The sequence below is a fragment of the Protomyctophum bolini genome (assembly GCF_963924005.1).
Source record: "Protomyctophum bolini genome assembly, chromosome: 9".
NCBI lineage: Eukaryota > Metazoa > Chordata > Actinopteri > Myctophiformes > Myctophidae > Protomyctophum > Protomyctophum bolini.
Window position 1 is genome coordinate 349330 of NC_137870.1, and position 14500 is coordinate 363829.

At 44.1% G+C, this 14500-nt stretch overlaps 1 protein-coding gene across 2 annotated transcripts in view; it reads right to left on the bottom strand.

Moving 5' to 3' along the window:
* LOC308321922 (unconventional myosin-Ic-like) overlaps window positions 1-14500 on the bottom strand; it is a 63580-nt gene that overhangs the window by 26410 nt on the left and 22670 nt on the right. For both annotated transcript variants that reach the window (XM_080773023.1, XM_080773024.1), the window contains 11 exons: window positions 13545-13688; window positions 12751-12866; window positions 10647-10845; window positions 9821-9901; window positions 8901-9080; window positions 7462-7560; window positions 5614-5727; window positions 3100-3171; window positions 2424-2543; window positions 1422-1495; window positions 410-515 (listed from right to left, as the gene is read on the bottom strand). In XM_080773023.1, the coding sequence (XP_080629149.1) occupies window positions 410-515; window positions 1422-1495; window positions 2424-2543; window positions 3100-3171; window positions 5614-5727; window positions 7462-7560; window positions 8901-9080; window positions 9821-9901; window positions 10647-10845; window positions 12751-12866; window positions 13545-13688 (1305 nt within the window). The remainder of the gene's footprint in view (window positions 1-409; window positions 516-1421; window positions 1496-2423; window positions 2544-3099; window positions 3172-5613; window positions 5728-7461; window positions 7561-8900; window positions 9081-9820; window positions 9902-10646; window positions 10846-12750; window positions 12867-13544; window positions 13689-14500) is intronic.

Below are 14500 nucleotides of genomic sequence, written 5' to 3' on the forward strand. Positions count from 1 at the left end.
TGGAGTAGATCATGCTAAAATTATATTTAAATGTTTAAAAAATATATATATATATATATTTTTTTGAATCGAGAATCGGAAAAATCGAAAAGATCGTTTTTGAATCGAATCGTCACCCCAAGAATCGGAATCGAATCGTGGGACACCTAAAGATTCGCAGCCCTATTTAAAACCATGTGAAACACAAGGAGACGAGGAGCTGAAGAGGCTAAAAAAAAATAAAAATGATGTTTCATATAAAAAAAACAAAGGAGCAAAATATTTTGCGAGAGAAACAAGTAACCGAGTCAACGGAAACAAGATCAAGATAGAGCAAGAAGCAGACAGACAGTTTTATAACAGACAGACAGACAGACAGACAGACAGACAGACAGACAGACAGACAGACAGACAGACAGACAGGTCTCACCGTGATTCCCTCAGCCTCGTATTCGTCCTGCTCGTGTTTCAGAGTCAACTCGATGAAGAGCTGTTGGAGTTTCTCGTTGCAGTAGTTGATGCAGAACTGCTCGAAGCTGGAACATTAAACATGTGATTATAATTGATTTTCTTTCAAAATGAGTTAACATCACAGGCAGACCAGGGCATATACCAGGGCATGCCTGACAATGAATGTCAGAGCTGAAATCGACATGTAAATATTAAATAAATGCTTAAACATGTACCGGTAGCTAGGTGTAATGTTAAGAGTCCACAGAAGACATGTACATGTGAAATAAATGCTTAAACATGTAGCTAGGTGTAATGTTAAGAGTCCACAGAAGACATGTAAATATGAAATAAATGCTTAAACATGTAGCTAGGTGTAATGTTAAGAGTCCACAGAAGACATGTAAATATGAAATAAATGCTTAAACATGTAGCTATACTAGGTGTAATGTTAGAGACCACAGAAGTGAACCTTTCAAGCCTGTTTTCTCAACTCGCTGTTTCTCTACAAGACATTTACTCTATAAAAATCCAAATGGCAGTCCCTCAGTCAAATTTTTAATTTAGTCACATATATTATATAACATGGACACAACCAGGAAGTGACAGGGTCCCAGCCTTAGAGTGTATATGAATAGAGGAGGAAACCCTGAAGGTCGAATTTGTCATTGCAGCTCGAGCCCGTTGACCGTCACGTTATTGGGCCCGTGACGCGTGAACGGATGTTTCATACGGGAACTGAACGCGCGCAAACGGCGCAACGATAGTCAACGACTGCAGCGCCTTCATGTTATCGGGGCAATCCATCCCAGAATGCACTCTGTTCCTACCCGGAAGGAGGAGTGAAAAAATCGCCTCATGCGCTTTTGAGCAACTTAATGCAAGTGGCTGGGAGGTCACAGCAGGCGCTCACTTCTGCCGATTAAAGGACCATTACAAAGACATGCAGTATTATAGTATGTATAATATATAGTAGTATAGTTTATAATTACCTGTTGTGTTGGAAAACCTCAAATCCATAGATGTCCAGCAGGCCAATCACAGAGCAGTTCTTAGAGGAGTCATCCTGAATAGAAAACCACAGAAGAAGACAGTTCTTATAGAATAGGGGTGGAAAAAATCACACTTGCGTGAAGTGAGGGGCGCTCTTATCATGAGCTGAGCACATTCAGTGCCACACACACACGTACACACACACACACACACACACACACAGGGTGAAATGACAAGAGTTGTGTGTGTGTCAGTGTGTGTGTGTGTGTGTGTGTGTGTGTGTGTGTGTGTGTGTGTGTGTGTGTGTGTGTGTGTGTGTGTGTGCGCGTGCGTGCGTGTGTGTGCGTGTGCGTGTGCGTGGTGGTCTGTCTCATGCAAGTGACAGGATTTCAAGTCAACGGTTTGACTTGTAGTACCAGTGCACAGCCACACGGTGGTAGTGTTGGACCAACAACAGGCTGACTGCTCAGCAACATGACTCATTTAGATAGCAAACGTTCATTATGTTAAATATTAATAATATGTAATATATATATCATATTATAGTAATATATAGTATTATATTATAGTAATATATATATATATCATATTATAGTAATATATAGTATTATATTATAGTAAACCATGTTAAATTATATCTCTGTTGTTGGGAAAGTATTAAAATATTAACTTTTTCAAGAAAAAAGAAAAACAACTTTACCTCAAATATACAGCTCAATGTGTTCTTATATTATCGTGACTTTACCCGAATACAGGCGTGCTTGCGTGCGTGCGTGCGTGCTTGCGTGCGTGTGCCTGCGTGCGTGCCTGCGTGTGTGCGTGCGTGCGTGCGTGCATGCGTGCGTGCGTGCATGCGTGCGTGCGTGCGTGCCTGCGTGCGTGCGTGCCTGCGTTGCATGCGTGCGTGCGTGCGTGCGTGCGTGCATGCGTGCGTGCCTGCGTGCGTGCGTGCGTGCGTTGCATGCGTGTGCGTGCGTGCGTGCGTGCGTGCGTGCGTCTACCATGTAAGCCAGTGAGGCGTTGATCTTGTTCACCAGCCAGGAGAAGGTCCGTCCGTAGACGGCCTTAGACAGAGCATCTCTGGCTGACATCGCCTGCTCCAGGTTCAGAGGGCTGAGCAACTGGTGACACATGAATATATCAATAGATTAACACATGAATATATCAATAGATTAACACATGAATATATCAATAGATTAACACATGAATATATCAATAGATTAACACATGAATATATCAATAGATTAACACATGAATACATTCATATATTAACACTTGACTATATTAATACATGAACACATGAATATATGAATACATGCATATATATGAATACATGAATAAATGGATATTTGTTGACACAATCAGTGCTTTTACTTTGTCAGTGGTTTTCACTATCGATAAGCTTTGGGCTTATAGAGTACCCGGTATCAATAAGCTGTGGGCGTATCGAGTACCCGGTATCGATAAGCCCAAAGCTTATCCAGTACCCGGTATCAATAAGCTTTGGGCTTATCCAGTACCCGGTATCGATAAGCTTTGGGCTTATCCAGTAGCAAGTACCCGGTATCGATAAGCTGTGGGCTCATAGAGTACCCGGTATCGATAAGCTTTGGGCTCATAGAGTACCCGGTATCGATAAGCCCAAAGCTTATCTCCTCTCCAAACAAACACACACACCTCCTCTCCCTTGGCGGTGATCTTCTTGTGTGTTAGCGCCTCCGTCAGCACGGCACCGTTGACACCTAGCAACTAACACACACACACACACACACACACATTAACCACTTCAACCCTACACATTTCGGCCATTTGAAAATCGCCGATCTACAAGCTTGTAGATCGGCGATTTTCAATAGATCTTATAGATAGATAGATAGGGGCATATCTCACCCTCGCCAGGTACTTTATATATATATATATATATATATATATATATATATATATACCGTATATTACCAAATAGTAGCCCGGGCTGTTAATATGCAAAATCAGTTCGGACCCCTGGCGTTCATAAGGAACCGGGCCGTTATTTGCAGAAGGCTGTTATTTATTTTTGCACCGGCCTGAACAAGGCCATTATTTGGTACCGTAATAATATAAAACAAAAACAAAGCTACAGTACTACATACAGTAAAGCGTTTACATATAATAATACTGTACAGGGTTCCTACCGCCATGAAATTCAGTGAATTATGTTTGGAATAATTCACTAATTCATTAATTTGGAATTAAAATGTTTGGATATAATTTCATAAATAACAACCTAACAACATAGTGTTAGTTACTTTTTTCCATCGGTTCTTTTTTCCATGTTGTCTTGCTTGGGGGGATTGAACAGACCCCCATTCAGAAACCCGGTTAGGCTTAGGGTTCTGAATGGCGGTGTTTCTGAATGGCGGTGGGAAACCGATAGCATACAATATCCTCATTAATGCATAGGCCTGGAAATGGGGTAAAAAATACATTCGGAAATGTTGTAGAATATGAATTGTTAAAAATATAATTGTGGGAACTAAACTTGTGGGAACCCTGACTGTAGCAATCTCAATGCTACCAATACTCATCATCCTCCTCCAATTTAGTGCAACAATATTGTCTATACAATATTGTCGAGCCTCGGCGCGTTGTGAGCTTGTAGATCTGCTATTTCTTTGCACACCGGCCACGGCTTTTTGCACCGGTCTGCACCTGGCCATCATTTGGTTACATACAGTTCCATGCAGTCATCTTATTTTAGTATGGTAAACAATAAACATTGCAGAATGCATTTTGATTTAATTCTAAGAGGGAGTGTATCAACACACAGGTGTAACCACTACATGTTCTGATTGAGCAAGGGGAAGCAGCGGACAAATACATGATTTCATTATAAACTGTAGGCCTACGTACCGGTAGATTGCAATTGAATAAAACCATAATTTATTGGCCTACACTACACACAGCCTACTGTAGTACTGTGTGTAGTCAAGTGGCTAAACCCCACAGGTTAGGTTACAGGCCATAGAAAATGTAATTGTAAGCATTATATGCATCTCACTTTACACTTCACGGATTAGAGGCCATTTGGAATTAGAACAATCGGTTGAAGATTGCCCGAGTTTAGCACGATTTAAATCTCAACTTTTTTATTGAGCTATTGAGGACTTCGCTGAGGACTTCGTGGTGGCGGTGTTTTATAGTACTATACTTGTGAGGACCTGGCTGGCTGGGCTCTGCTTGAATTCATGGTGAGTGTCGCATGCCGAAAATGGATGATCTGCAAGCTCACAACGCACTGTCATGCAACACTTGGAGCTTGTAGATACACGGATGACAATAAACATTTCACAGAATATACACCACTTTGCATTAAAACAATTGGTTGTGCATATAGGCTGCATAGGCACTTGTGAAACTATAGCCTAGATTTATTTTATGGATGTGGAGGACTGGTGTTGCTGTTGTGAGGTGATGGAGTGGCGTGCGGAGATCTGCAAACTCAACACGGTGAACACGCATATACTAATATGAATGAGGGCTGAGGCTGATTAAGTTTGCAAATAACGTCCCATGGGCTTATATGGACGAGGGCGGTTATTTGATGGAGGTTATTACGCAAAATGGTGTCAGAACCTGGGTCGTTATTTGAGCATGGGCTGTTATTTGGTAATATACGGTAGATATATAGACAGGGGCATATCTTACCCCGGCCAGGTACTTTATCTATATATATATATAGATTTAAGCAATAAGCCACGAGAGGTCTCAGGTAGAAGCCTACGCCCCCAGCCAGTGTAAAATACCCGGTAAGCTGGGGCCTCGAATTTTCTAAAACGGTTACAAACATAATAGCAATATTAACCTAATAAAACTATTTAATTCACAAAAGTAGCTTTTCCTTGTTGTGCTCGGCAAGTAGGCTATGTGACGGGAGAATAGCGCTTGATGTTTTTACGGGGCTGCCTGGAGCCACACATTCACAGTCATATGAGCCGGGCGGTGCTTATAGACGCCCGCACGGGATGGGTTTGTAAGGCAATGAAGCGCTCCCCTTCCCCAGTACTGCTACAGAGGTGTAGAGACCAGCTGCGAATGATATAAAGTGATTGAAGGTGTGGATTATGGGTGAGATTTACACCGGTCACGTGACGGTAACCAGCCAATCAGAATCAAGTATTGGGACTACCCGTTTTAGAAAGGGGTATATCTTACCCTGGCCAGGTACTTTATCTGCGTGTCGGAGGTGATGTAAGCGTTGGTCTCGTCCTCTGCAGCGTACTGGACGTTTCCAAGATGGAGGACGCTGGCTAGGATGTTCAGCAACTCCTATGGAATGATAGAGAGACATAGGGTTACCATGGAGAGAGAGACAGAGAGAGAGACAGAGAGAGAGAGAGAGAGAGATGCGAGTGCAACAAAACATGTGCAACCCAGATTCAGACAGACAGACAGACAGACAGACAGACAGACAGACAGACAGACAGACAGACAGACAGACAGACAGACAGCTACAATCCTGGTCATTCAGGACATGAATCTGATTGGTTCAGATCAAATTAACAGGATTTATTACGTTAAGCTTGTGAAACAGCAATGCCCCCCCCCCCCCCCCCCCCAAACAGCACTGCTATCTTTACAGATAAGAGGATGTGTTATAAACTATAGTTAGTTTAGTTAGGCAATAACACACGTCTCTGCTTCTGGTGACTGATATTGTCCTTCTAATGAACGTTAGACTGGTTGGAAACACACGTCTCTGCTTCTGGTGACTGATATTGTCCTTCTAATGAACGCTAGACAGCTAAACAAAAAATAAAAAATAAAGCACAATTTAGCAGGAACGTGTTTTGCTTACACAGCGGTGATTCCGATTTGTATTGGTTTTTTTCACAGAAGCATTATTTAAATACTAAGTTTGACAAATAATAAATGGTGGCTGTCACGGGGCAGCCCGTGCCCTATAGACTAAAGAGGAACAAACAGGCATACACTACTACACAGCTGCTTCCATTTAACAGCAAGCCGGTGGGGAGGACTGTGTGACTGGACATTACTGTTGCATGTTGTTATTTTATTATTTGTACAAACATGAATTATAAAAGGACACAAAGATGGGGCATGGGTTTTAACAGCATTCCTGTTGATGGGTATTGTGTTTAATGATTGTGTGGCACTGGTGATCCTCTTGATTGAGTGGGGGAAGGTACCAAGTGCTATAGAGCAGGAGGGGTGTCTGTCTAAAGCCCATCGCACACCGTCTGCGGCGCGGCGGACGGAGCCGGTGTGCGATAGGTTCATTGAAAATAATGGAGGCGGCCGTGTCCGCCGCGCGGCGGACACAGCCGGTGTGTGGTGGGCTTTATGTGTGAAGAGCTCTTGTATTATATGTTCTCTTATGTGATTAATGTGTTGCCTGAAATGTGTGCATGTATTTGGACATAGGTTTAGTAAAACCGTATATAATTGTGTAAGTCAACTCATGGGCCGTAGTTTGCCTCAGTTGAGTTAAGTCGTTACCAATTAGTTCTGTGTCTTGGTATGGTCTCACCCAGTATAAAAGGGAGGCTGCAGGATGCCGAGAGTCAGTTGGGCTTGGGGCAACCAGAAGGTAACACCCAGGGAGAGCTGCTAGGGGGCCCTTGATGGAAGGGTTTTAGCCGGATAGAGTTTCTCAAGTTCTGGGTTTGGTTTCCTATTTGCTTTCAAGTAATTTTCTGTCTTGTGTAAGTTTAGTCTTCAGTGTTTCTTTTTTGTTAGACCGGTGTTCCTACTGTAAATACACTGCAACCGGGGGAAATAAAACACCCTAAGAGGTATTGCTGGATTCTGTCACTTTTTGGAGCCTTGGCCACTCGGCCAACTTTACAGTGGCATTGACAGCTTCTCTTAAATAAACCCCACAATGATGACATAAAAGAGTAAAAACACATTGAATTTTCAAAAATTGAAAAAGGACAACAAAAAACAAGACAAACAAAAAGTAAAAGTCGAAAACCGATTGGCTCTTTCTAAGAGGCGTGTCTCAAAGCTGTGATACGAGTGGATCCGATTGGTTCCTACCTCCACCTCGTCCTCGTTGAAGCCAATCACAGTCAGCGCTTTCCTCACCATCTTCCAATCAGAGCGGTCGTTGATGGAGCTCACTTTGGGACAGTTTCCCTGGAGAGAGACAAACGAAACCGTCTGATTGGATAATATCTCATCCACACATCAACCCACTGGTTCCCAAAGTGGGGTCCGGGGACCCCCAGGGGTCCCTGAGGGAGTTCCAGCTAAATGACAGTTAGGAACCAAATGGACCCTTATGGGTCCGTAACTCTGGGAGTTAAATGAAGAGGTTCCTCTCCAGACCCCGCCTCCTCAGTAGAACTAGTTAAACTAGTTCTAGTTACCTTCACCAGGTACTGGTACTGCTGGGCGGACCTCTCCAGACCCAGCCTCCTCAGTAGAACTAGTTAACCCATTCTGGGCGGGAACCCCTATTGGTATCTTACCCCCTCAGGCCGGGCACCCATATTGGGGTTCTGTACAGTATGTACAGTATTCAAAAATGTAATTTTTTTGATGCTGCTATATAAATATTTGAAGTTTTTCAGAAACCTTAGGTCAGGATTTAGAGGCGTTTTTAGAATCAGCCTTAGGCCTAAATGGGTTAAACTAGTTAAACTAGTTCTAGTTACCTTCACCAGGTACTGGTACTGCTGGGAGGACCTCTCCAGACCCAGCCTCCTCAGTAGAACTAGCAGAACTAGTTAAACTAGTTCTAGTTACCTTCACCAGGTACTGGTACTGCTGGGAGGACCTCTCCAGACACAGCCTCCTCAGTAGAACTAGTAGAACTAGTTAAACTAGTTCTAGTTACCTTAACCAGGTACTGGTACTGCTGGGAGGACCTCTCCAGACCCCGCCTCCTCAGTAGAACTAGTAGAACTAGTTAAACTAGTTCTAGTTACCTTCACCAGGTACTGGTACTGCTGGGAGGACCTCTCCAGACCCAGCCTCCTCAGCAGAACTAGTTAAACTAGTTAAACTAGTTCTAGTTACCTTCACCAGGTACTGGTACTGCTGGGAGGACCTCTCCAGACCCAGCCTCCTCAGCAGAACTAGTTAAACTAGTTAAACTAGTTCTAGTTACCTTCACCAGGTACTGGTACTGCTGGGAGGACCTCTCCAGACCCAGCCTCCTCAGTAGAACTAGTAGAAATAGTTAAACTAGTTCTAGTTACCTTCACCAGGTACTGGTAGTGCTGGGCGAACCTCTCCAGACCCAGCCTCCTCAGTAGAACTAGTTAAACTAGTTAAACTAGTTCTAGTTACCTTAACCAGGTACTGGTACTGCTGGGCGGACCTCTCCAGACCCAGCCTCCTCAGTAGAACTAGTAGAACTAGTAGAACTAGTTCTAGTTACCTTCACCAGGTACTGGTACTGCTGGGCGGACCTCTCCAGACCCAGCCTCCTCAGTAGAACTAGTAGAACTAGTAGAACTAGTTCTAGTTACCTTCACCAGGTACTGGTACTGCTGGGCGGACCTCTCCAGACCCAGCCTCCTCAGCAGGTCTTCTTCTGCTCCTTCGATCATCTGGTAGAAGATGTGGAAGTTTCTCTCCCCGTGGTTCTGATGGACCACCCGGGACTTCTCCAGGAGGTAGTTGAGGATGTGGCCTCCTACTGGCGCCCCCTGGTGGAGAGGAGAGGAATGACATGTTATATATAGACCTACTGGACCTAATGTTGTGGCGCTGTCATTGGACCCAGAAAAACCCCATATCCCCATAGAGGCCCATGTATTTGGGCCCAACTTCACCTAGACTGTATTACCTTAATAAACATGGTCATGAATACTTTCTGCTTCCAGTCACTAGTTTAAAGTCTCATTTCTAATGTCATAATATTATTTTTGGAGAAATTATGGTCCCATTTATAAAAAAATTACCATAAAGTCGCGTATGTTCTGAGGGGCGTGGCTACCGTTACAGTCTATGAACGAGAGCCACCCCCCCGCTCGAGTCAAAATAAAAACCAACGGAGAAGAAGGGGGGGAAGTCCCACCTCGTTGTCTGGGCCAGCCAATGGGCCAGCTGGGCCCAAACGGATCTAGAAAGATGGAGACTTACAGTGCAAGGAATTACTGGCTTCATTTTACGTTCATGTTAGACCCGGGGAACGCTTTGTCCATATTTTTTACAGTCTATGATATATATATATTTAACAGTATATATATATATATATATATATATATATATACCTACTGGAGCCCCCGGGTGGCGGGAGGAGTACTTCAGTGTGACAGACAGACAGACAGACAGACAGACAGACAGACAGACAGACAGACAGACAGACAGACAGACAGATAGACAGACAGACAGACAGACAGACAGACAGACAGACAGACAGACAGACAGACAGACAGACAGGTACCTTGAAGTCAAACTGGATGTCCATGTACTTCCCAAAGCGACTGGAGTTATCGTTACGTAACGTCTTAGCATTACCGAACGCCTGCAGACAGACAGACAGACAACAGGCAGACAGACAGACAACAGGCAGACAGAGAGAGAGAGAGACATTTTATAAGGTACATGTGGTGCATGCACACACGCACAGAAAGTAATGTAAATGTTGTTCAGATTGATTGTCAAAGCTTAACCGTAAACATCACAGTGCACTGTACAGAATAAAATCACACCTGTGTGAAGTGAGAGGCGCTCTTATCATCGTGCGTCATCGTGACACATGTATGAGAGAGATACATGCCGTAAAGGCCGTCGGGATCGGGAGTCGAACCCGCGACACACCGCCAGACTGGATTAACAGCCAAGGTGCCTGGACCGCTGAGCCTATTGTCTCTATTATTAAGGTTTTTGCAGCAGTCAATTAATATCGACTGCTGCGCTCTGCTATTTTCCAATAGCTAAAGTTTAACCCTAACCCTTAACCCATTCTGACCTGAGATCAGATTCATAACGAGGTTTCCACTGGACACACTGGTCTGATGAACCCATTCTGACCTGAGATCAGATTCTAAAAATGTCAGTCGTTCTTCGATTTTTCAAAAATAGCAGACCTACAAGCTCGTAGCGCGCCACTCGGTGGCGCGCTATGAGCTTGTAGGTCTGCTATTTTTCAATAGCTAAAGCATAACATGATGCTATAACACCAAAATGGGTTCCCGTTCAGAATGGGTTAACACGGCAGCATATCTATCCTTGATGCTCTGCACCTTGTTCTAACCCTTTAAAATTACCTCGAGCACCGGGTTGGACTGCAGCAGCCTATCCTTGATGGTCTGCACCTTGTCGGAGGCGGGGCATGTGATGGCGTAGTACTGGAGGATCTTCTTCGACGCCTCGGTCTTCCCCGCTCCGCTCTCGCCGCTGATCAGGATGCACTGGTCCTTCCGCTCCGTCCGCATGGAGCGGTACGAGTTATCGGACACCGCGTATCTGTTAGAGTAAACATTATAGTGATCAGGATGCACTGGTCCTTCTCCTCCGTACGCATGGAGCGGTACGAGTTATCTGTAGAGATGATATAGACTCAGCGTCGCAGTCCCCGCCCCCTTTCATGACAACGTCAGGCCCAGGAAATAGTTCCCAATGCATTTTTCCCTCATTGACATTTCAAAGCGTATTTATCTAAAGACCTTATTATAAGCGTCGTACGAAGCCAACTCGAGTCGTGACAAATCATGACAACAAACACAATGTTGTTATTATTAATATGGGAACCGGACCAATGTTAAAAGCTTGGGATATGACGCCCCCTAGTGGCGGGGTCTGTACAGTTAAAAGCACCTTTGTGAAGAAAATTCTTGGTAAGAAATGCTCTCTCTCTCTCTCTCTCTCTCTCAAAATAACATATTTCCTTCCACTCAGACAGAAGGAAAACATTTGGCCGTGCAACCTTACGCTCCAGCACAGAGAGAGAGAGAGAGAGAGAGAGAGAGAGAGAGAGAGAGAGAGCTGAATGAATCACTACATCCCGTAATGCTCGCATTGTTTCCATGGTGATGATGACATCATCGTGTCCATGGTGATGTCATCCAGGGAATTCCGTGTGTGTTGCCGCAGCGACGCCTTCAACCAAACACACTGTGTGTGTGTGTGTGTGTGTGTGTATACACACACACACATATACACTATAATTACATATACATATATACTATAATTCATTCCATGTCTGAAACACTGCCAGTGTTGTTTTTAGTCAACTAAATGTCATAAGATTTTAGTCGACTAAAATGTATTCTGGCGGGCCTTGATGACGTCGTGAAGACGGATTTTACACGTGCTGAAAATAGCCGATCTACAAGCTCACAACGCGTCGCAGGTGTGAGCTTGTGGATCAGCTTGTAGATCTGCTATTTTCAGCACCAAAATGACTTATACTGGATCTCTTGTCCACTAGTCCCCTTCCTAACATTTTAGTCTAGTTTTTATTTGTTGACGAAATTGTCAGTATATTTAGTCTTCTAATCAGAAGCCCTCTGATTGGTCAGTAGATTTAGTCTTCTAATCAGAAGCCCTCTGATTGGTGTAGAGGTCACGTGACGAAGCCCTCTTTTCAATTCAACAAATTAGTAATTCAATAATCAAGTATTTTTCTCTCAGAAACCGTCGGAGCTACAGTCACAAACACTTTGAGGGGAGGTTCATAATAATTATTAAAAATTATGTAATGAATAATTACATATTAATGTAAATTAATTGCAGGATAGATTTTCCGCCATTTTGACTTTTCTTCAAAACACACTTTTGGCTCTTCCACCTACAGCTTTTGTGCAAATCTCACAAAATGCGGTAAACAATGATCTCTGGAGGACGATGATAGGCTAGGTCCGGTGATCTATCCTATGATCTCTGGACCTATCCCATGATAGGATAGGTCCAGAGATCTATCCTATGATCTCTGGACCTATCCCATGATAGGATAGGTCCGTATCGTTCGACTGTAATCGGCGTCCAAAGTTAGTGGGAGTGGGCCTGTTAGTGGGAGGGGCCTGTTAGTGGGAGGGGCCTGTCTTACAACAAATGACACAAATCACCAAACGGAACGTCGAGGGTGGTTTATCCAATGGAGAGCCCAAAGCAATTTCACTTTCATCCATAGGGGGCGCCGCAAATGCAGAGTTTTACCACGTCTATGGCAGAAACATGCTTTTTGGGGGATAAATGCGCTATGTTAGCGATAGCGTAGCCTAGGTGCGCTACAGCGAGACAGGACCATTCCCTCCCAATCAGTGACGTGATCCATTACATCACTGTGTGTGTGTGTGTGTGCGCGCGTCCGTGCACGTGATCACATATATAATAATAATAATGTGTGCGTGCGTGCGTGCGTGCACTCACATGTGTGGCGAGACCTCGTAGAAGTTAACCCCTCGATATCTCTCCATGTGGTTCTTGGTGTAGATCTCCAAGTCCTTGTAAGGGTTAACGGAGACCAGCACTGACCCGATGTACGTCTGGAGAGGAAAGGGTTAATGATAGTATATACAGTCTGGGGAGGAACGGGTTAATGATATTATACACAGTCTGGAGAGGAAAGGGTTAATGATAGTATATACAGTCTGGAGAGGAAAGGGTTAATGATAGTATATACAGTCTGGAGAGGAAAGGGTTAATGATAGTATACAGTCTGGAGAGGAAAGGGTTAATGATAGTATATACAGTCTGGAGAGGAAAGGGTTAATGATAGTATATACAGTCTGGAGAGGAAAGGGTTAATGATAGTATACAGTCTGGAGAGGAAAGGGTTAATGATAGTATATACAGTCTGGAGAGGAAAGGGTTAATGATATCATACAGTCTGGATTTCTTTCAGAATACAGTAGACGCTCGGGGTGTCGCGCAGATATGGCTACCTCGCTCTCATTACGATAAAATGGCCGAATAATCCCTCACGTTCATATTTTGAACGAGAGGCACGTTGAAGTATAAGGAAATTAAGAGTTTAGTATATCCATCTGGTCAAAACCAAGGACAAAGCTTCTAGGAACATCTTTGAATGCAGATTGCGGCCCCTAGATGTGTTACAGAGTTACTCATTTTTTTGGAGCGTTCTACCCATTGCTAGAAATGTAGAAGACATTTCTAGAATCTGATCTCAGGTCAGAATGGGTTAATAATAGAACCAGACTCACGTAGATCAGGTTCTCCTTGAATCTCTTGCGGAGGTTCTCGATGAACGCCGCCTCGCTGGTGAAGTTCTCTAGGAGCACGAAGTCCTGAACCCCGACGCGGTCTCTGGCTGTTAGCGCTGACTCCATGCTGCCCCCTGGCACCACCTGGTGGAAGAGACATGTTACTACACTCAACAAAAAGATACAGGAAGCAGCTTTTCTGCTTGTAGGGGCTTGTCGAAGGTACCTTCGACAGGCAGCCTCTGTAGTTTAACAAACTCCCACTGTACCTTCGACAGGCAGCCTCTGTAGTTTAACAAACTCCCACCGTACCTTCGACAGGCAGCCTCTGTAGTTTAACAAACTCCCACTGTACCTTCGACAGCAGCCTCTGTAGTTTAACAAACTCCCAAACCCCACTGTACCTTCGACAGGCAGCCTCTGTAGTTTAACAAACTCCCACTGTACCTTCGACAGGCAGCCTCTGTAGTTGAACAAACTCCCACTGTACCTTCGACAGGCAGCCTCTGTAGTTGAACAAACTCCCACTGTACCTTCGACAGGCAGCCTCTGTAGTTTAACAAACTCCCACTGTACCTTCGACAGCAGCCTCTGTAGTTTAACAAAACTCCACTGTACCTTCGACAGGCAGCCTCTGTAGTTTAATCAAACTCCCACTGTACCTTCGACAGGCAGCCTCTGTAGTTTAACAAACTCCCACTGTACCTTCGACAGGCAGCCTCTGTAGTTTAACAAACTCCCACTGTACCTTCGACAGGCAGCCTCTGTAGACACTTTTAAAGCACAGCTCAAGACCACTTCTACACCCTTGCTTTTAATTGATCTTTTATTTATTTGTTGTTATTCATGTCCTCACTGTATTGCATTCATACTGCTCTTGTTTTTTAATGTTTATGCCTTGCTTTTCTTTCTTTCTCCATTGCTCTGTGAAGCACTTTGAGCTGCATTTCATGTCA